The sequence below is a fragment of the Solanum lycopersicum genome, chromosome 7 (genome assembly GCF_036512215.1).
Source record: "Solanum lycopersicum chromosome 7, SLM_r2.1".
Taxonomy (NCBI): Eukaryota; Viridiplantae; Streptophyta; class Magnoliopsida; order Solanales; family Solanaceae; genus Solanum; species Solanum lycopersicum.
In genome coordinates, this window is record NC_090806.1 from 3464774 (window position 1) to 3486041 (window position 21268).

At 31.6% G+C, this 21268-nt stretch overlaps 1 protein-coding gene across 2 annotated transcripts; it reads right to left on the reverse strand.

Annotated features, from left to right (window-relative positions):
- Positions 1 to 1265: 1265 nt before the first annotated feature.
- Positions 1266 to 11643, reverse strand: LOC101257085 (RAF-like serine/threonine-protein kinase PRAF). Of its 2 annotated transcripts, none has more exons than XR_011221934.1 (9): positions 7765 to 11448; positions 7478 to 7671; positions 7295 to 7366; positions 7000 to 7152; positions 6693 to 6856; positions 6059 to 6206; positions 2359 to 2481; positions 1976 to 2245; positions 1266 to 1871 (listed from the first exon to the last, which is right to left on the reverse strand). XR_011221934.1 is itself a non-coding variant. In XM_004242974.5 (9 exons), the coding sequence occupies exons 1-9, from the start codon at positions 10850 to 10852 to the stop codon at positions 1654 to 1656; spliced, it is 4248 nt and encodes a 1415-aa protein (XP_004243022.2). In that variant the 5' UTR covers positions 10853 to 11643; the 3' UTR covers positions 1266 to 1653. The 2 variants fall into 2 exon arrangements, 1 of the variants encoding a protein (XP_004243022.2); XM_004242974.5 differs by having other exon boundaries at positions 1976 to 2063; positions 7765 to 11643.
- Positions 11644 to 21268: the final 9625 nt, after the last annotated feature.

A 21268-nucleotide genomic window follows, 5' to 3' on the forward strand; every position in this document is an offset into this window, starting at 1 on the left:
TGTCATTAGAATCTAAATGGTTATTAATTTTTGCATGTGAAAAGAAAATGTACTAATACACTCAAATTAAGGTATGAGAAATTAGTATTTAGTTGTGGGGCAGGACGGGTATAAGGTTATATATAATGGTAGATCGAAAATATTGAGAAATATTTATTGAGATAACCTTTGATGAAAGAATATGAATATTCAGAGTTGAAAAATATTAAGTAGTTAAACTTTTTTAAATTTTATACTATTCTCTTGCTATTATATCTAAAGATTCTATATTTCTATAATTGTATTTTTTTTTAATAAAAATTATTATAGTATTATTTATATGAGGACAAATAATTAAAATGAATTGGTGAGACATAAAACATTAATTCTTCAAAGAGAGAAATAAGACTTTAACTAGAAATAAATGAAGTATTGAAAGCTAAGAAGAAAAAAGGGAAATACAACTAAGTGTTCACAACGCGTTGAAGGATATGTATATATAAAGGATATGACTTTTTTTTTTATATATACCAAAAAGTACTAATTATTTATATCGAGAACCTAATCATCTTTAATGTTTCGATTAATTCAAATTCACGGAGTTAGTTAAATCTCTTAAAATGATAAAAGTCATATTAATTAGTCCTATAAGCTCGCAATATAAATTAAAAATAGAAAAAAAATACTATATACTATATCAAATCAAATTAAGTTCATTAAAGAATAATTAGAGTTGATATACATAGTCCTAAAAGATAAGAGATCCGTTAGGTGGTGGGACAGGTTGTAAGATATTTTCCAAAGTAAAAAGTAACGAGACAATAATTAATTACATCAATTATATGATTATCAGAATCAAAATTTTCACTAACGAAAAAGTATCTGAACAAGCCGAATGAAGTCCAACGTTTGATAATTTATACATAAACAAAAATTTCACATCGACACAGAAATTTCATATTAGTCACTCTATCTTAGCTCTATCCCAAATTGGATATGCTTCTTGTTTTTTTCTTTTCGGATAGCACAGAGAATCAATTAAATTAATTAATCAAGCACCAGCAATCTTTAATCACACTCATTAACAATAATGTTGATTAATATTAATTCATGATTTACATAATGAACTATAAGTGTATTAGTATATGAAGATTAAAACATTTGTCTAATCAAAGAAATATGTATTTTAACAAGTCAATACTAATATTCATACTTTATTCACCTAATGATGTGAATCATAATTTAGAACTTTACTAGTCAAAGAAAATGGACATATATTCCATAAATTAACGTGTAAAAATTTCACTAAAAATGCATATTATTTTTCAAAAGGTTTAAGACGCACTAATCGCGCAATAATATAATGAAGTTGATTACAAACACATGATAATCGATAAATCAACGCCTCAGTCCCAACCAAGTTGATTAATCGCCTACATAACAAACTTAGAGAGAAGAAAATGATCTGTTACTTTGACTTTGATTTTGATGTAAATTTTGTCAGTATTGGAACACCCCTAATTAAGTCAATAATAAAATGTAATGGAGGTCTAAAAAAACCAGAAAACAAAGATAAGGCAACTATATTATGTGTTACTTTGAGCTAATTTATATACCTAAGTTTATCAAGGTAAAAAAAAAAAAAGAAGCAACTACAAAGGACAGTGAAGAAAATTAAGTTTTAGCTTGGTTGGTGTTTGCTGAGGGAGATGATTGTTGGTTTTGTCCTTTGGGAGGGATCTTAGACTGCATCACTCGTAGCTCGTTGGCAATCTCGGTGAAGTTAGGCCTCTCGGACGGTTCAGCTGACCAACACCTCTCCATGAGTGACCTCCAATCTGGGTCACAGGACTCGGGCACTGGAGGACGCAAGGTGTTACTCACGATACCACCTGCATCGGGATTCAGTTGTTAATACTCGAACTGGTTTGTTGACTTAGAAGGCATTTGGACAATATTTGATGGAAGATGAAAAAGAAGATTTGGAAATCGTTACCAATTATAGCCCCATAGTGCAATTCGGCATATGGTTCTTCTCCAGTAAGAAGTTCCCACAGTACAATTCCAAAGGAGAATACGTCAACCTACAAACACGACCAGCAAAGTACGCGTCAACAAGCAGGGATAAAGAGGTAGAATTATTACCCCCTACATATGACTTTGTTTGTCATACTTTCCTTTTTAGTCCGTTCTGAAAAGAATACCTCTTCCCTCTTAGCTTTATTGGCAAGTTATTAATTCCAACTTTCACGTGACGTGTTTAAGACTACAAAATTGAAGTAAGACTACAGGATTCAAAAGTCCATTTTAGTGTCTTAAAATCCATTTCAAGTCAAAAACAGACAAACGAATTGAAACAAAACAATTTTTTTTTTATACCTTCTCAGAGACAAGACTGCTGCTTCCATTGAGAAGTTCTGGTGCCATCCAGGGAAGAGTTCCTCGTACACCGCCTGAGATAAGTGTTTGACATTTCACTTTGGATAGCCCCAAATCGCCAACCTAAAACAAGGAGAAATTTCCAGTCGGTACCAAAGTGAAACAGATGATAATATGGCCGGGAGCTTCTAATATTCTCAGTGGTGCTTTCGTGTTTGAAGGTGTTGTTATGCACAAGGTAAGAGATAACCTAAAAGCAACCATGAGTATGGATTCTGAGGCGGGCAAGAACTGAAAGATAGTTGTCACACGAACAACAATAAAAATGATAACACTAAGGATGATAATGATGATAATAATGCTACAATGATGATGATATGACTAATGCCATAGATGGTACCGATGAATTCAGTATTGTCAAAGGCCCACTTAAGCCATGAAGCGAGGCCCAAAACATGTTGAGCGCTTCGCCTCGCTTAATGTGTGCTTTAGTGTCATCATCAAGTTTCTAGAGCATACTTTTCCTTCCCAATTAACATTCCTAAAGGGACTGCACAAAACAATTCAAATTTCACTTTATCATAAAAATTTCAATTGCGTTGCCCGTATATTTATTATTCGGCTTATAAATATTAGTCTTGACCTAAACATATAGCTTTGTAATTTTTCTCCCTTAATGCCTTTCTTCACTAAAGCCCACATTTTATTTTTATTAAAACCCACGTTTTATTTGTGCTTAAAGCCCCCCAAAAAAAACCTTACAACTTCTTTAGGCTTTTCGCCTTTTTAATAACACAGGCAGCGACATGCCAGTGACATGAGCCATGGATCACTGTTGTCGAATCCTCAAATGTGAAAAGCATAGAAAAGGACCATGCCTTTCCAGAGATACAAGCAAAAACAGAACCAACGTAAGCTTTAGTAAAGAAAAGGCAAACATATGTGTATTGCAGGAAAAAAGTAGTACAAACTACAAACAAAACATAGTTGAACAAAGAAATAAAGAACTCCAATCATATAAAAAGGGAAAAAACGTAGCAGTCAAATTTAGTAACCATCTTACACTTCAGATTTGGACAACAATGCAATTTTAGGTTTTTAATTTGGATTTATAACTTGCTATGCTGCCAATTTCTTGCCACCAAACATATTTACTCACAACACCTTTAATAATTTTATATGTTATTTCCTTGGCTTGAATTAACATATTATTGGTTGTTTCTACTGTTCCTCTTCCCCGTTATTTCATCATGACTTCTCCACTCCTGTATTTCCTTTCAATACTTGTTTCTTATCTCATGGGATATCCTTGTCTATCACATCCCTACTAACATAACAAACCCCTAAGGACATCCAAAAGCTAAAGTTGAAAGCATGGGAAAAGAAAATACAAAAACCTGAATACTCTTGGATAGAAAAAAACTTGATTTCTCTGTCTTCTTTTTGCAAGTACGGTGTCCAGTCTAGCTTGCACACACCTCAATTAATTATGCGGGATAACTGCAACCTCCTACTAGCACAGGTACCCTTGCCCACCAAGGCTTGAAGAAATGGGAGGAAATCACCCTAGTGTTTTTGCCTCCTTTGGATGTTTATTTAAACATGAGGACTTGGTTTCTCTCTTGATGTTCCAATACCTTAAAATGGCTTAGTTACTCAGTACTCACTTAAGTAGCACAAACCAAGATGATGTCACCATGACAACAAGTGCCTAACATCCATAGATATGAAAATTCTTCATATAACCACAATCCTCTAGGAAAATAACCGTAAGATAACAGATGATGGATACAGCTAACAATTAAGATCAAAGCAAGGTCCATTCACATTCAGCAAAGGTTATTCTTTAAATAAAATTTTTATATGCCTAACCATTTTAACTGAGCATAAATATGAAATTATGTTCTTATGGTGTCTAGAAGAGTAATACAATTGCCCTAAACAGCTCAAATAATAACTAAAGAAAATTAGATGAGCTGGATTGTTTTGGTATTATTTCGATAGGGCGGTGACAGTTGACACGCCTAAGCACAATTGATGTCACCTAAAACTTAAAGCCTCATTAGCTCGAGTATAGAGTAATTTTTCCTATTTTGCTCAGGCATATATAACCTGAACTATGGAGGTCTTTTTGACACGGGAGAAATAAAATTTCATTCACGATCCAGGTTTTCTAAACTGAAAGAATTAGAGAAGGCGCCTACGCACCTATTGTAGGTTTTCTAAAGAAGCAAGAAATCCCCAAGGACCAGTGCCGCATGGTTTGAAACTCAATAGATAATGGACCAATCCCTCTACCCTTCTCCACTTAAATACCTAACTTTTGTCTGCAGCAGGCTTTGAACCTACTGCACATACTGTAGTTCTTTGATGAAGTTTTACATATGATATTCTTATCACCTTATAAAATTACCTGCTCAAACTGGTTCGCGCAATGAGGTCTTTGAATTTAATCTCTACCTCACCACATCAGGTCATTACATTTGACCACACAGAAAATGCAGGTCCACCCAATAAGCAGAAACCATAACCACTCTAAGCCCCTAAACATTGACCCCAGGAGCACGCAGCTAGTCTCAAACAAAAACCCAGTGTATATGACATCCAGTGTTAATGCCAATGGAATGCAATAAGGTCTATGGAAGATCTTAAAAGTAATTTAATGTGATAGACCTTGTACACAACCTGGGTGAAGTAGCCACAGAGACTATCATGGGTCACCTTCTCCAGTAATAGTTTGGAGGAACATTTAATTTGAAAGGGAAGAGAACAGGTGCAAGAATGAACAGTTTCATTTTCTAAGGATGGGGTCCCTCATACTTTCTGACAAATGGTATAAAACTCAATTGTTTTCAATTATAGGATAAGCCATGGAAGATTAGAAGGCTGGAAAAGCCAAAAAGTGAAGGATTTTTGCTTTCGGCGCCATCTCAAGGCTGGCTACTATATCAAGATGTTCTACTACACCCAATGTGAAATAATGCACATCATCTATTGTATCTCAAACCATAAATTACAATACCTGCTTCTTTTTTTGAGGGAGATACAAAGTTTATCAGTTTTGAACTACGATGTAACTGCTTCAGCTGGGAACTTCTTGAGATGTTAAGTAATAAACGCATTACCTCAAATGCAAAAGCAGCCTCCAAGCTCTAAATCTTTCTTTAAATTTTGATAAGACCTCCAAGATCTAGTATGTTACTCAATGAGAGTGATGATCTTTCAGGTTCAGATGTGTCATACTTGGGTATCAGATTACAACGAATATTCAGTTATTAATGTCAAGCTGTGATCTCTTTACATCTTTCATTGTAGTTACCTGCCCCATTCTGGGCTTAGGACTCCCTTACTTAAAAGACTTCTTACCTCATGCATAGAAAATAATGCTTCCATTGCAGATTTGCAAATACGGAATATAACATTCAATTACTTTCTTTAGTTCAATGAGAACTCAGAACCACCGCAAAAATGTTATTAGGTGATGTTTTACTAAAATAGGTAGAACAATTAACCATCAGCGAACTCCTAGCTGTGCATAAAACTTGAATTAGTCTCTGATGTCAACATATAATAACATTTGTAAGACAGAGATGTAACACTTATTACCCTTGTTGAGATAATTGGCTACTAAATCTTTAGCATTTATGCATATCATTTTTGATCAACTAACAAATAAAACTATATCCCGGTGATGACTTACCTTGCATATTGGACGGTGGGGATCACGCAGATTAACCAACAGGTTGTCACTTTTCAAGTCAAAGTGCACTATATTCTTCCCATGAAGATACTCCATTCCAAATGCAACATCCATGGCAATCACGAGGCGTTTCCTCTTATCCAGATTCCTGAAGACAGTACGTGATGCATTTAGTCATCCCATTGTTTATGCTTAACACCACAAATAGTACACAATTTTATTGTATGCAGAAGAGTACTATATGTGCTCAATCTGATCCCACAAAATCAAGGTCAATGTCGTGAAAGAAACCTACTCATCCACTAAGTAACTACAGGAACCACCCTACCCTCATGGCACACTTGAAAAAATCCATCTGAAAATGATGTGGCCTTTAACCTACCATTGCCCTAAAATTGCATGAAGACATGAGTTTATACCACCAAATTATTTAATCGCTAAAACCACAGCAGAGGTCAACCCTAAAACAAGTTTAACCCAAAATTCAGTGGTATTAAAAAAAAGCAAATTAAGTAACTACGAATTAGGATTCTATTACAAATATCTTCATATGGAAGTAAAGATTGAATTACCAATAACACAGTAACTCCATTTAATGCATGCAAGCAAAAACAAGAACAAAAAGAAAGGTCACCTCTCATTCTTTTGTAAAGCATTTCTCAAGGACCCGTTAACCATATATTCTGTAACAGTCGCCACCGAGCCACCCGGACCATCTAGCACAACACCATAGAAGGCAACAACGTTTGGATGGTGCAAGTCTGCAAGTTTGATGGCCTCATTCCAGAAATCATCCCTCTAAATGAAAAAGATAAGCACAGACATATTATAAACATGGATAAAAGATGCAAAGATCTTGGATAGATTAGTTAAATCATCAGGTGTAAGGATAAAGATGAGAGACAGTAAAAATTTGAAAGGAGAAGGAAAAAGATACCAACCATACGCTCTTGTTCTGAAGCTTTCCCAGCGAAACACCTGTCATTAATCCTTTTAATTGCAACATCAGTACCCCTCCACTTTCCATGATAAACAGTGCCAAATGTACCAGAACCCAATTCTCGAATCTCCTCGAGGTCATCATTCTTTATAATCTATTCACAAGAATGCATTTTCAAAACATGGGAAAATGAAAGAATTGCTACATGGCAGTGGCAGTGACAGTAAAAGATAAGTTCACTTTTCCATTTAGGTATAACAAATTATGGGAATTGTACTGGACAAGAAATGTCGAACCTGCAAGCGTCCAATGCCACCTGATACAGGAAACCCAAAATTCGCTCTCTCTGGAAATTTAGTTTTAGTTTCCTGAACAAACATTACTTCTGATTAGCAAGACTGGCAAAGAAAAGATACAAGAAACTGATCCCAAACAACTTGCATAGCAGCAGCTGTTGTTTGTGTGAGAGAATTTAAGACCTCAAATTTATCCTTGGGGTCCTTTCCGGCATTAATGCTTTCAAATTCAACATTCTGCTGACTTGAAGATGGGGACTCACTCCTCCCATGTGAGGAAAGGTCAGCATTAGATGGAGTTGATGACTGGAGAACAGAAGCAGCGACACCCTCAGCAACAGCCTGAAGTTCTTGCTTGATCATTTCCTCCTCTGAGCCTTCAATAGCAAATAGGAAAGGAAAACTTTAGGACGGCAAGTATATAAGATGACCTACCAATACTGAATTCCAGAAAAATCGAAGCTTCTCACCTTTCTTGGACCATGATTGATCTGAACTGTAATCTGTATTGCCAGAGGGAAGGTAAGCTCCATCCTCCAACCGAATTTGTGTTTGTAATCCACCATTAGTAGTAGTTGGCAACTCATTGGTATTGCCAAAACGATTCTCGCCCTTGGTGCCAACAGCTTCCTTTTTTAGCTGAAGTTTACTAGGTTTGGGAGGAGGGAAATGAGAATCATGATGTAAATTCCAAGGATCCTGGTTGCTATATAAAGAATTTGAATTCTCCTGTACACACGGTGAGGTACCATCGAGTATGGTCATTTCCGCAGTAGTAGGACTCACCATTGGCTGGAAATGTTGAACCCCATCTTTCTGTTCAGCAATAGCTGGAGTTCTTTCTGTTGCATGGGCAGAGAGGGCAGTTAGATGGGGAGAGACTTCACTGGGAATCAAGTGATTAACCCCATAGTTTGGTTGTGCATGCACACCCGGATTTGTCATTACAGGATGCTGAGAGACTTCATACCCTTCTGCAGCCTGAATGTTGGGCAAGAAAGGATTCCCATGTGTAGAAACAGGTATTTCATTTGGATTCACGTTACTTGTAACCAAACCTGGATATACCTCCCTCCCACCAAACTGTTGTACTCTGTTATTCAAGATGTCTTCCCTTCTAAAATTATCAACAGCTGGCTTACTCTGCTCATTATTTGCTAAAATTTCAGCGGGGTACATCAGGAGATTTTCCATCCTGCCCTCAATTTGTCTCAAATGGTTGTAAGCCGTAAGAGATTCTATATTATCTTCTTTCGGAAGCATGGTAGGTGCGGTTCCACAATAATTCTTGGGAGATTCACCACTCAAGTTATCCAGTGTTTGACCAGGCACACTGCCAACTTTAAGTAAATCAGTACTGACTGGTTTATTCGCAGCAACTTCCTGTTTAACCTGATACTGTGATGGAACCAGAAGCTGCTCAGTGGCATTACCATGGCATGGTTGAGGAACAGCTCCAACAAAAACTCCATAAGGTGGTTGCACCGTACCTGTTAACCCTATCATACCTTGGGGGGGAACTGACGCCTTTTGGTGCTCTGCAAACTCAGGCTGTTCGAGGCTTCTATCATATTCATACTGTTTATCAACAGTTTGTGAGATTCCAATTACCTCACCTTGACCTTTTCCAACTCCAAGATCTATCTGACCCCCAGTTCTTTGCCCAACAGCAGCTCCCTGCTGTTCAATAGCTGACTCACCCAGGGTTCCAGTTGTAACAGCTCGGTAAATAGGATGCCCCATCTCATCCAACCGAAGGCTATGATACACCGGATTGAAGTCAGATACTGAGCTTGCAGGAATTTCTCTTTGCTCTTGCACTACTGTATCTGAATGTGCATGAGGCAGCGATTTTTGACACATTAGACAGTCATCAAACCTGGGTAATGCCTCAGAACCAGTAACCAGTGGCTGAGGCACTTGGCCTTCAGAAAGTGGCATCTGATGTGTTTGTGGAATATGGTGCCATCCATAAGCTCCTCCAAAACCTGCAGGAGGGGCGTGATGCTGATAAGCATTGTACCCTTGGTCAACAGGAATCTGCACAACTCTCTGCCCCAATGTGCCTTCTGCAGGATAATGTTCTAACCTAAAATGTTGGGGCTGAATCTGTGAGGCAACCATGTTCTGATTCATACTGACATGACCAGAAGGAGCCATTGTCATGTGAAGAGCAGGGACAAACTGCTGAGTTGGACCACCAGAAATTATATGTTGCTGGTTCAATACTGGCCCAACAGTTCCCAAAAGCTGTCTTGGGAATCCCATCTGAGAAGGGATCTGAACATACTCTGTACGGTTTACTGTCTCCCTCTGAGGATCCACATAAGCTGGGAAATATGCTGTAGTTCCTTGATAAGTTACTCCTGTTTGCTGCATATCATAACCCATTTGTTGCTGCTGTGCAGTGACAGGCACAGTTTTCTCTAACCCATGCTCCAACTGAGCAGATAAGGTTGGCACAGACCCAGGAACAACTAATGGAATGGGCATTGAAGAGATAGAAGCATCAGCATGAGTTGCAGGATTTGCATTTGTAGACACCAATCTGTAAGAAGGTTCTTGAGAGGTAGCAGAAGTCCCACTAGGTGATAGCGTGTCAAAAGAAGGTACAGCTCTAAGCTCCCCCTGACCATGACCTAAGACATCCACGGCTTCAGCGCCACTAAATTCCGAGTTCTGGGTGGAACCAGCACTAGCGTTACTCCCTTTCCTAGTAAGGCCAATACCACTAACTCCATTACTAATCCCATTCACTGCCTCGACATACCTCTGTCCACTATCTTGCAGATCTCCAAATTGCGCCAAACCGGATGATTCCACCTCAGAAGCCGAAAACAGAAACACCCTTAATTTAGCTGACCCATCAGACGCTCTTTCAACCAATTTTTCATACTCATCCATCATATTTTCCAGATCTTCTGGACAAGAAACAGACACAAGTGCATCAAGATCCTCATCAGGCAACTGGTACTTAATCGTCACATCCTGCCCACAAGTATCTACCATTTTGCGTACCAGTTCAGCAAAACTCACATCCCTCCTAACACTAATAATCCTAGTCTGTCCACCCACATATCTCAATGCCCCATCACTCGGCCTCGGGATTATCCTCCCCCCAAAACTGCACAAAAACTTAACTTTTCTCCCTGACACCGAACCATCACCACCATCATCACTAGCACGCTCAGACACATTACTTACAACCCGCGCCACAGAATGCAAATTCTGCGACGACCCAGTACCTGAATTCATAACACCAACACTCACAACACCCGGTGGCTGCGAAGCCACAACCTGTGGGACCCATCCAGCCGCCCCTGGACCAGCATTGGTATAACCTAAACCTACAAACCCGGCATCCGTTACAGTAGTAGGGTAATAAACCCCCTGTATAGTTCCAGGACTACCTCCAACATCCCGGGTCAGGTTACCATAAAACCCCTCAACTGTTCTACCAGATGTAGTCACAGGAGCAATACCCGATTCTTCGGGCACTGTCCTAACAATGTTCAACGGCCTCAAATCTTTGGGTACTGAATTTTGATCAAAAGCCATAATCTGTACAAATCAAAATTGGATTTTTTTTTCCTAAACACTAAAATTGCTATTTTTATTTTTTAGGTTTTACCCTTCTCTACATTTCAGCTACTACAAAAACCAAGAAAACTCAATACTACGAAACTCCAATAAAACCCTAATGGGGGTTCACCCAAATACAAGCAAATCAAAAGGGTTACTCAAGAAACATGAGTTTTCAGTAACCAACAACAACAAACTGAAAATTACCTCAAAAAAACGCACCGACCCAGCAAGAAAGTGATGGAAACATGAACAAAAACAGCACTTTCTTGCTAATCTCTGTATTTCTGTAGCTTATTTGCCCAAAAGATACAATTTTTTTTTATTTTTTTCTCATTTTTTTGAGAGATTTTGCAGGGAAAATATGTGCAGGGAAAAGGGTCGCTATCAAAATCTAGAGATGGAAGAGGAAGATGCCTTAATTTTTGATTTCTTGAAGAAAAAAAAAATTGCAGAAAATTAAAAAAAATATTAATTTTTCTTATAAAAGAAATTGAAATGAGAAAGAGAAAAGTGATATATGGGGGAAAAGCCACGTGGAAGAGTTCATGCAGAAGAGTGTTTGTAATTTTGAAAATTTAGTCAATTTGGTGAAAGGATTTAAATAGCAATTATTTAAAGAAAAAAAGTTGAAAGGAACATTTTAATAATCCAATTTTAGATAATCCTATAATGGTAACTTTATTAGAAAAAAGATATGTATTTATATTTTGAAGTGTCAATTAGGTGTTGAGATAAATGTGGAACTGAAACTTTGATACGGAGGTTGAGAGATAGTTTTAAGTATTTTGGGGTTTTTAATTTAGGGAAGTGGGGATATCGATAAAGATGTCACACAGAGTATTGGGTGAGGTGTTGATCAAGGGGACGTTTGGCTTCGAAGTCTCATATGACAAAAATGTATCATTTAATTTTAAAAGTGAATTCTATAGAATGATGGTTAGACGAACATTGTTGTATGTGGTGGAGTGTTGGTCAATAACACTCGAGTTCAAAAATGTGCAAGTTATGGATATGGGTTGCCGAAATTGATGTGTAGACGTATTAGAAGCGACAAGATTAGGCACGAGGATGTCCTAGCAAAAGTGAGAGAGACAAGCGCTGAAGGAAGGGAAATTAAAATGGTTTGATAATGTAAAGAGGAGATGTACAAGTGCTTTAGTAAATGATACTTTTTATATGAAACGTAGTAGAGTGCATCAATCAATGAAATTGCTTTGTTTGAGCCTATAGTATATCAATCGATAGAAGTGTTTTATTTTGGATATATTGTTACGTGACCGACTGTAATCCTGCTGTGATTTGCGGATTCTATACAGACTGATTGACGTATTTAATTTTTCTTTTCTTTCAACATGATTTCAAGTCACTGATTCCTAACTTTATTAATAAAAGCTCCAGCTGGCATGACGTTATATAAGAAGTACTTAATACCAAATATGTAATGATTTTAAATACTCTCGTCAGTGATTCGATGATTTACCTTTAGATACTCTACTCAACTCATTCTTTAACATTATTCTCAATTTTAATATCATGTATCTTTATTTTAGCAATCATGTCGTGTTCACAATAATTTCTTCCATTTTTTATATTATTTTGAAATTATAATAAAATTGTTTCACATAAATCTCGTTTGTATATTATATATACAAGTAAAACTTATCCGCATCAAGTGTCTTAGAAAAATGATAGAACTTCATAATCATACTATTTTTGGAAGCATAAATTGTTTCTTTATTGGATGAAAATGACTTTGACATCATTTTAATATTTCTGTTGTATATTTATAAAATATAATGACAATGCGATGATTGCGTTAATCAATCATTTACTAATGTCAAGATGAATAATATTCACTTTATGACAACATAATCTAATTAATAAGTCAATAGATTAAACTAAAGTAAATAATTTTTGGCACATACCAATTAATTAATTAGAGGTGGTATTGGGGCACATGGCCTAGCTTAATTTTTTAAACAAAATAATGATAGGATATAAGTATAAATTAAAAAGGTTTGAATTTTTCACTAAGAAAAAATATTTTGTTGATTATTCAATAAAATTTCTTAAGTATAGTTATTTACTTATATGATAAATAAAATATTTCAATTAAATAATAATCAAATATATTGAGTCATATACTTAAAAGATCAAAATTAAAATTTATTTATAAACAAAATGTATTATTCTTTGTTTAAAAAAATAGAGTAGAAGAAACACATTTTTTTTCACAAAAAGAAAATAAAAATAAAAATTCTTGCTTAATTTATAGAAATAAATTTTAATTGACACAAGAAATCCACGTAATATTTCCCCAAAATATAATGACAATTAATAATTTTTCAGAGTCATTAGGTATAAAGTCTTTTTCTTGTTTGAGTACAAATCAAGACGTACTTAAATTAATATTCCTTACGCTAATGATACTTTTTTTTTAAAATAATAATAATAATAATAAGATTTTTCTAATAAAATAATTTAATCATGATTTACACTATCGCACAAGTATACTAAAAAATATGATCTCATAAGTAAAACATTTCAATTTAGAAAGTCTACATCTAGATATTTTGATTTGATCTCGATAGAAAAATAAACATTTCAATTCGTTCTTATTGTATATAGTGAACATCTACATGTTGACGTATTATGTAATTTTTAAGATATCTAAATAATTATTTTATAAATTAAACTGCTCAGTTATCATAATAAAGATGAATGGCGATTTTTAACCGTATAAATTTATCAATTAAGGTAAAATTTGATTTATTTATTTTTTAATGTATTATTTAACTTATTATAGTTAACTAATCCACTTGAATAAGTTGAGCAAACATATTGCTTTTGGGGTAAGAAATAAGTAAATTATTTTTTAATGCTTCTTAGTTTGATGAGTTTTTGTCGCGTAGTATTTTGCTAAAATTTGTGTTATTATTTATTTGAAAGTCTGATTAATTTGAATATATATTATATTAAAATTTTTAAAAGAAGAAAATATTTTTCAGTAAGATTATTAGTTTTACTTTTAAAGTTAATTAACTCGATTTTTTAAAAATAAAATAAAATTTAAGGAATCATACTCATTAATCTTTGTTGTTGTTAAATATTTCTTTTATTAGTTTTTTCATGACATTTATTAGTTCGATCTCAACGAAAAAGGCACTCTTTTTCATTCACTTTTAATTCCACTGAGCTAAAAATAAATGACTATATAATTCAATTTATAAAATTAAGAAATAATTTATTATTTTATCCTTATTTAAGTTATTCATTTTTCAACATCTAAATAACTTATAATTAGGTTCTAAATTATTACATTGTGGGCGTCACTACATTATGGAGAAGGCACTTTCATATATTTAGATAATGTTTGGTGAAACATTTTAGTGTTGCATTTAGTATTTGTTAAATCGTGATAAGATGAATAAGATAAATTCGTTTTAATTAAATTTTAGATTCACATTCTAAAATATTGTTAGTTTTGATAGAAAATATTTTCTTCATAAAGTTTCGAACAGATATCAATCATCGAATAATAAATAAAAATAAAAAAAAAGAAATTAAATACAGACTTGCAGCTAAGAGTAATGTGATCTAACTATTAGTAAATGAAAATAAAATATAGAATTCAAACGTCAACAAAAAATAAATTGAAAAAAAAAAACGAAATTATTTGATACTTATGTTGAATAGCAAGATAAAAGTAAGTTGTCTCAGAATTTAATGTTATTAAAAAAAATGATAATACACATGAACAAACTCAAACTTATAATCACCAGTTCGACAAAGTTTAATAACTTTTGACTCATATTTTAAATATATAAAAATAATTTATTCAAAACTTAATAAATAAAAATTATAGCTCGAAATTTATAAATTAAAATTTTTGAAAAAGGTAGGCTCTAAAATAATACACTTGTTCCAATTTTCAAAAGAAATGTAAGTTGGCATGTTGGGTGAAAAGTGTCCTATGCAAGTTGGAGGCTTTGTAAATGTAGTAATTTTATCCTCTTGAATTTAGTAAACAAACAATGAAAATTGTTGTTAAAAATTATTTTTTCTGTCTCAAAATAATTATCGCAATCTTTTTTTAAATTACATGTAAGTGAATATTTTAAAGATTATAAAATTATAAACAAAACAATTGATGCTCTATTTTAGTTAATTAGTTAATCAATTTATTCTTACCTTTTTTACTTTATTTTTCTTTGTTATTTTGAATTAAAAGAGTAATCTAGAAAAGCATTTTTATACTTTTATTGGTTAATTAATTTGGTAAAAACTCAAAAGAAGAAAAAAACATTTGTATTTTAAAAAGTTCCAATCTCTTGAAAGGCAATGACGATCGAAAAAGCCAAAAAGGAAGTTCCAAGAATGTCTTTTTATTTTTATTTATTTAATTTAATATGAATGTCTATAAATTTAAATTTGTACAACATAAAATTTATTAAATGAGAGAATTGCTCTTTACAAAAAAAAATTATATAAAAAAAATCAAATTATATAATTTTAATTAAAAATATAAAAATTCATCTTATCGAAATTCTTGCTTGCTCTATTTTGAAGGATTCAAGAAGCTTCAAACCTATATAAAAAAAAAATACACAAAAAAAAAATATAAAATATAGTATAAATATTTGATGCGAATAAGTTTTTTTGAAATATTTTTTATTTTTCTGTTGTAAAATCTTTTGGATATGGCACATATTTCTATATTATTATTTGTGTTTTACTTTTCACTTTAAAATGAAAAATGATGGGATGGTTTCTTTCTATGAATTTTTAACAAATTTGTTATGCAAATTTAAGATTTTGAGGTATTTTTTGTTTTGTAGCTGAAAATTATTTGTTAAAACTTATATTTGATCATTTAGTGGAAATTGAGGAATTTCGCTTTCATTAGATATAATTAAGTTTGGTTAGTCTTTCATTAATTTATAATTAAGGTTGGTTTCACAACTTGGAAATCAGCATTGGATTATAAGTAATTATAGAGTATCTACTTATATTTTGAAAAAATTTAGGATAGTAGTCTTGAATTTTTTTCGATTAAATTACTTTAATTGAAGAATTAAAATAAACAAATTGATTAGAATATAAAAAAATATTTCGATACACGATATTGATTAAAAAAATACATAAAGAGAGTTCATTTTACACACTGATTTTATTGACAATTAACGTATTTTTTTAAAGATATTATAATTCTAAAGGTTGAAATAAGTGATTACATCATAATAAAAAAAAATTCTAGATTTTGTTAGGTTAATAGAGAACCTTATTATTATTTTATATTTAAATCATCTTTTGAGTAAACACCAAGAAGATAAAAGAAGAAAAAAAAAAGATTAACAATTAGAAAATTGTTGAGTGAAAAGTGGACTTAGTAGATAGACCATAAATAATATTTTATTTAAATTTATTCCCTTTATTTGTATAAAATTTGGTTATTAAAATGGACCCTACTATTTATTTATTTATTTATTTTGTCTGGTTGTTGGGATTCTTAGTGATTAAGTGATAATTGTAAGGTGAAAGTCTTACATATACAATTTGTCATTTTCATGTTGATTTTCGAAAGAGATTGTTTATAAATTCAAATTCAAATTTGTTTTCTAAAAGGGACCCATGATATCAACATATTCTTTAGTCGGAGAGGATAAATTATAGTGACATTAAATTAAGACAGAGAAATCGTGTTAGATTTGATTTTAAATCGCTTTTATGTATTGAGGGTATAATTTTTAAATAAAGTAAAATGAACTCTATTAGGTTTAATCACGGATCCACTCTAACTACATTTTTTGTGAAAGGGTGAGATCCTCGAGTAAACTATTAAACTGTAGTTTTAGAAGGCGACTTAACTAAAGTGTTTTTATTAAATGATGCGTGTGGATTAAATACATCTCTCCAGTTACATAATCAACAAGGTTAGTTGGCTAGAGAGTTGAGTTATTATTTTTTCTGAAAAAACAAAGTCGTTCCTTATACCAATCGGACCTCAATTCGTGGTTCATCATTTAATCTTCGGCTAGTTGTCAACATTGCTTGATTTATAAAGACGGGAAATCATAGGGTAGCTAATGTGACTCGATATAGTTACTCTTATAAATTAAAATTACTCGATCATGTAACGTACTTAAGTAAAAATGATAATTCAAATTTTTATTTAATATACAAATCATTAAATTTTTGAAATGATTAAAGCTAGATAAAGAAACTTAAAACAAAATCACAAAAAGGGCCTCTAGCAGCCCAAATTTATGGGCTTGTGGCCCATGCTGAAATTTTAGGAAAATTGCAGAAATTTTCACAGATAAACTATTTTTAGACAAATATTTCGTATTTTTAAAAATAATTTATAAACCTTTTAAATTACGATATAAAAATCTCTTTTGGTTAAATTTAAAACTCACAAGAAAATATTAAAAAAATTTCAAGGGTTTAATCGTAATAAAATGAGGTAAATGTATTTTCATGTATTAGTGTATATTTGATATTCGATAAATATGTAGAATTAATATACACATTAATTATTCACTGCATACTGACAATTCATGTGAAATTCTTCATTGTGTGTATTTCAGACTGCAAAAAAGAAAATAGTGTCATAAATTCTTTTTTTTATATAATTATTTGTTATTTGAAATTCAATGTCTCATTTAATAATGAGTTGGACCTAGCACAAACATGTCTTTGCTTTACATTTGATGAATTTAATATTTAAATTTTTATCATGTGATATATATTGTACTTTTTACTGGACTTTAAAATCTAATATTTATAAATATCTTAATATTTTTTCATATATATATACATATTTTATTTTAATTTTGTATTTGATTGAACATGTAGTTTTGCAGCTCCAAATTTTATATGATATTATTATTGAATAAAAGCAAAAAATTTATTAAAATTGTAAGAATCTTAAAGATTTTTTATTTTTTAAATTCAAAAATTTTAATTAACGATACGTAGAAAAAATTCAAAACTTTTAATTAACGGTATATAGAAAAACTTCAAACTATCCTATCATAAGTATGAGTTGTGGGGTAGGCCTAATGGGCTATGGGCCTATGGGTCTGTTCCACTGAATAGGCCCACTTATCCTAAAGGTAAACTCTATCGAAATTATTTGATACCTGAAATAAAATGAGATATTTTAAGATAATGTATTTGATTAATTATCTTATATTAGTAAAATATGATATAAATTTTATCATAATATTATTATGAATATCTTATATCATCAAACTTATAATTATCTTATTTCATTTATTAAATGGAATGATTAATCTTAAAAATATAATTTGAGAATAATTTAATTTCTAAATAAAACGATCCGTGAGTTCTAAATTCAAAAAGCAAAATAATATTCCATTTTTTGTTGTTGTAGTGCTTGTGGAAGGAAGTTAGGGTCTTTCAACATTTCATTGTCCCTTTTGCTTTGGAGGCGAAGCCAGGTAAGAGGTCGAATCTAAAAAAAAATTGTAAAAAATTACACTGTTGATATATAGTTAATATTACATTTATGTATAAATATCAAATATTGATTTCTCTTCGATTTTTCCTTCTTTTTTAAAATAAAAAATATATATATAATAATTTCCCTACCCTAGGAGCTCTCACCTTTCTGCTCCTTTGATGACTTGTATCCACACCTTAGAGTTGGAAGCGAGGGGAGTTAATTGTCATGCAAGTTAGAATTTGATTTTCACCTTTTTAATATTCCGTATATATATATATATATATAAAGTCCAAATATCAAGTAACATATTGAAGTATATATTTTTTCAATATAATTCATATATATTACTTATTATAATACTAACAAATTTATAAATTAGTATTATCAAAACTAATTATTTATACGCTGAAACTTTGATTACTTTATCTTTGATAAAAATGTCCTTTTTATGTAATTGATTCACGAAAGAAATTACTTGTACTTCCTTCTAAATGATTTCACATATTTAATGTATTACTATGATACAAGTGAATTGAATAAATTATAATTATCAATTTATTATATCAAAAATCGAATTTTAAAATATCGGAACATGCTGAATTTATAGTATACAATAATGACAAAAGGACTAGATAATAAATAGTAAAAGTGAAGTGAAACACTTGAACCATTGATGTTACTATTATTCTTGGCCAAATAAGCAAATGCCATGAGCTATTGTCCATTCAATTTGCAATATTCTTCCTACTATTTACAACCTCGATATCGTATCCTATGCTTCTCTCTTGTTTTAAATATTATGATTTATATTAATATTTATCTATCTAAATATTTTAATGACGATGCATATGCATATGATTAATTAGCAGTAAGTTTTATTTAGACATTCGAATTATGACATGTTTCAATCGAAATCTGAATATATAATGAAGTGTTTATATTCGATATTTCTATCTAATTTTTTTTATTATTCACTTCTTTTTTATTATATACATCTGAATCAATTGTAACACATAAAGTTTTACAACTAACTAACACTAAAGAAAATATTTGTAAATAGTTGTAATTTTGTAAGGTGATGTCATGTTTTGTTGCTTTTTCTATAGTAGAATAATAAAACAAAAATTCAAAGCACAAAAAGAGGGGAAATGCATGCACCAAAATTGTTTTAGCTTGCCAACGTACGTTTAAGATGAATTCATACTGATTTTTGGTAGACATTTTTTAATTATATTTTATTTGGTTTTGTAAATAACATATTCAGTACAATCTCGTAAACGGGCTACGAGAAGAGTGAGATATAAGAAGACTTTACTTCATATTATCATATATTTTGTGAGAAGTAGAGAAACTATTTTTGATAAAACCACCAAGTTAAGAAAGTAATTTTAAAAACAAATACGACATGACGTAATGCACCAAAGTTGTTTTAGCTTACCAACGTAAGTTTAAAATGAAGTCATGCTAGTCAATAGTCAATACTAATTTTGGTAGATAGTCTTTTATCGTATTTTGTTTGGTTGTGTGATCCGGCATATACGCACACATAGCAGTATGATCTTACGCGTGAAGTATGAAAAGGATGGAATACTAGAAGAGTAGAGAGATTATTTTTATAGATTTTCAGCTTAAGAAAAATAATTTTTAAAAATATATTTAATAAATATAAAAGTAAAAGACACGACAAATACCAATTTCATCGAATATACTAAAATGATGAATTAACTAATCTGACAAAATATTATAAGGTATATCTCAATCCTATGTATCAAACGATCCTATAATATATATGAGGATTAGATTATTCCTTATAGATATTTTTGTGTGTAATGAAACTTTGAAGGGTAATTTGAGTCCTAAATAAATAAATAAATATTCTTGTTAAACATCTTATTTCTTTTCTTGTTATAAATAAATACTCTAGTTCTTTTTACATAAAAGATAAACAATCCCCACTTTTAAATTTATCTTTTTTGACTTATGTTTATATGATATACGAAATTTATTAATTCGATTTATTGAAACATATGTTGCATAATGTTTCATTTAAGAAGGTGACAACTCTCGATTTCCCAGTCTACTGATCTTCTGTTAAAATCTTCGATATCTACATCTTTCTATCTAAGTCATATCCACGATAAAATGTAGCCTCCAAAAATCCTAATTGAAATAAAACTCATCTTATAGAGTCTTAGAAAAATTTTGATGTCTACGAAAGGACGGAACCGTGCATTATTATTTATTATTTTCCATTTAAGAGCCTTAGATATTTTTCACCCTAAAAGATATTGGACATTGAGATATTGCAAAGGAATACATTTTGGCAAAACATTATGCCATTAATATGCCTGTCCTGGACCAGGAAAAGACATTAGTGAAAGTGACACAGAATTTCATCTTATATTCAAAAACTATATGATAATATTACTCAATATATACATTTGCAATTTTTTATTATTAGTTTGTTCTTACTTTTATAATATAGTAAAAAAGAAGATTTAGTAAAATTGAAGAGGAAAACACATATACCCTTTGATGTTGACTATGGACCAACTTGAATTAGCACCAAACCAAATTGTCATTTCAATTATATACAAAAAGAAAAATAACTAACAAAAGCGGTGTGATTTTATTAGTGGAGTCTGAGAAAAAAACAGAATACATATTATAAGCCTTATTCTTGTTTGCTTGAGGATTAAAAAATTATTTACGATAGACCCTCGACTCAAAAGAGCAAGATCAAAACTAAGGTCTCAAATATCAATAGACTTGAAATTTACCATGGATTTAATTGATGGCCTGTCAATTTTCATCTTTATTTCAATTTCACTTTTTAAATGATAGTATTGTTTACAATTAAAAGAATGATAAGTTAATTTTTCGAGTACAGAAAAACTCTCTCTACAAAGATTAGACAA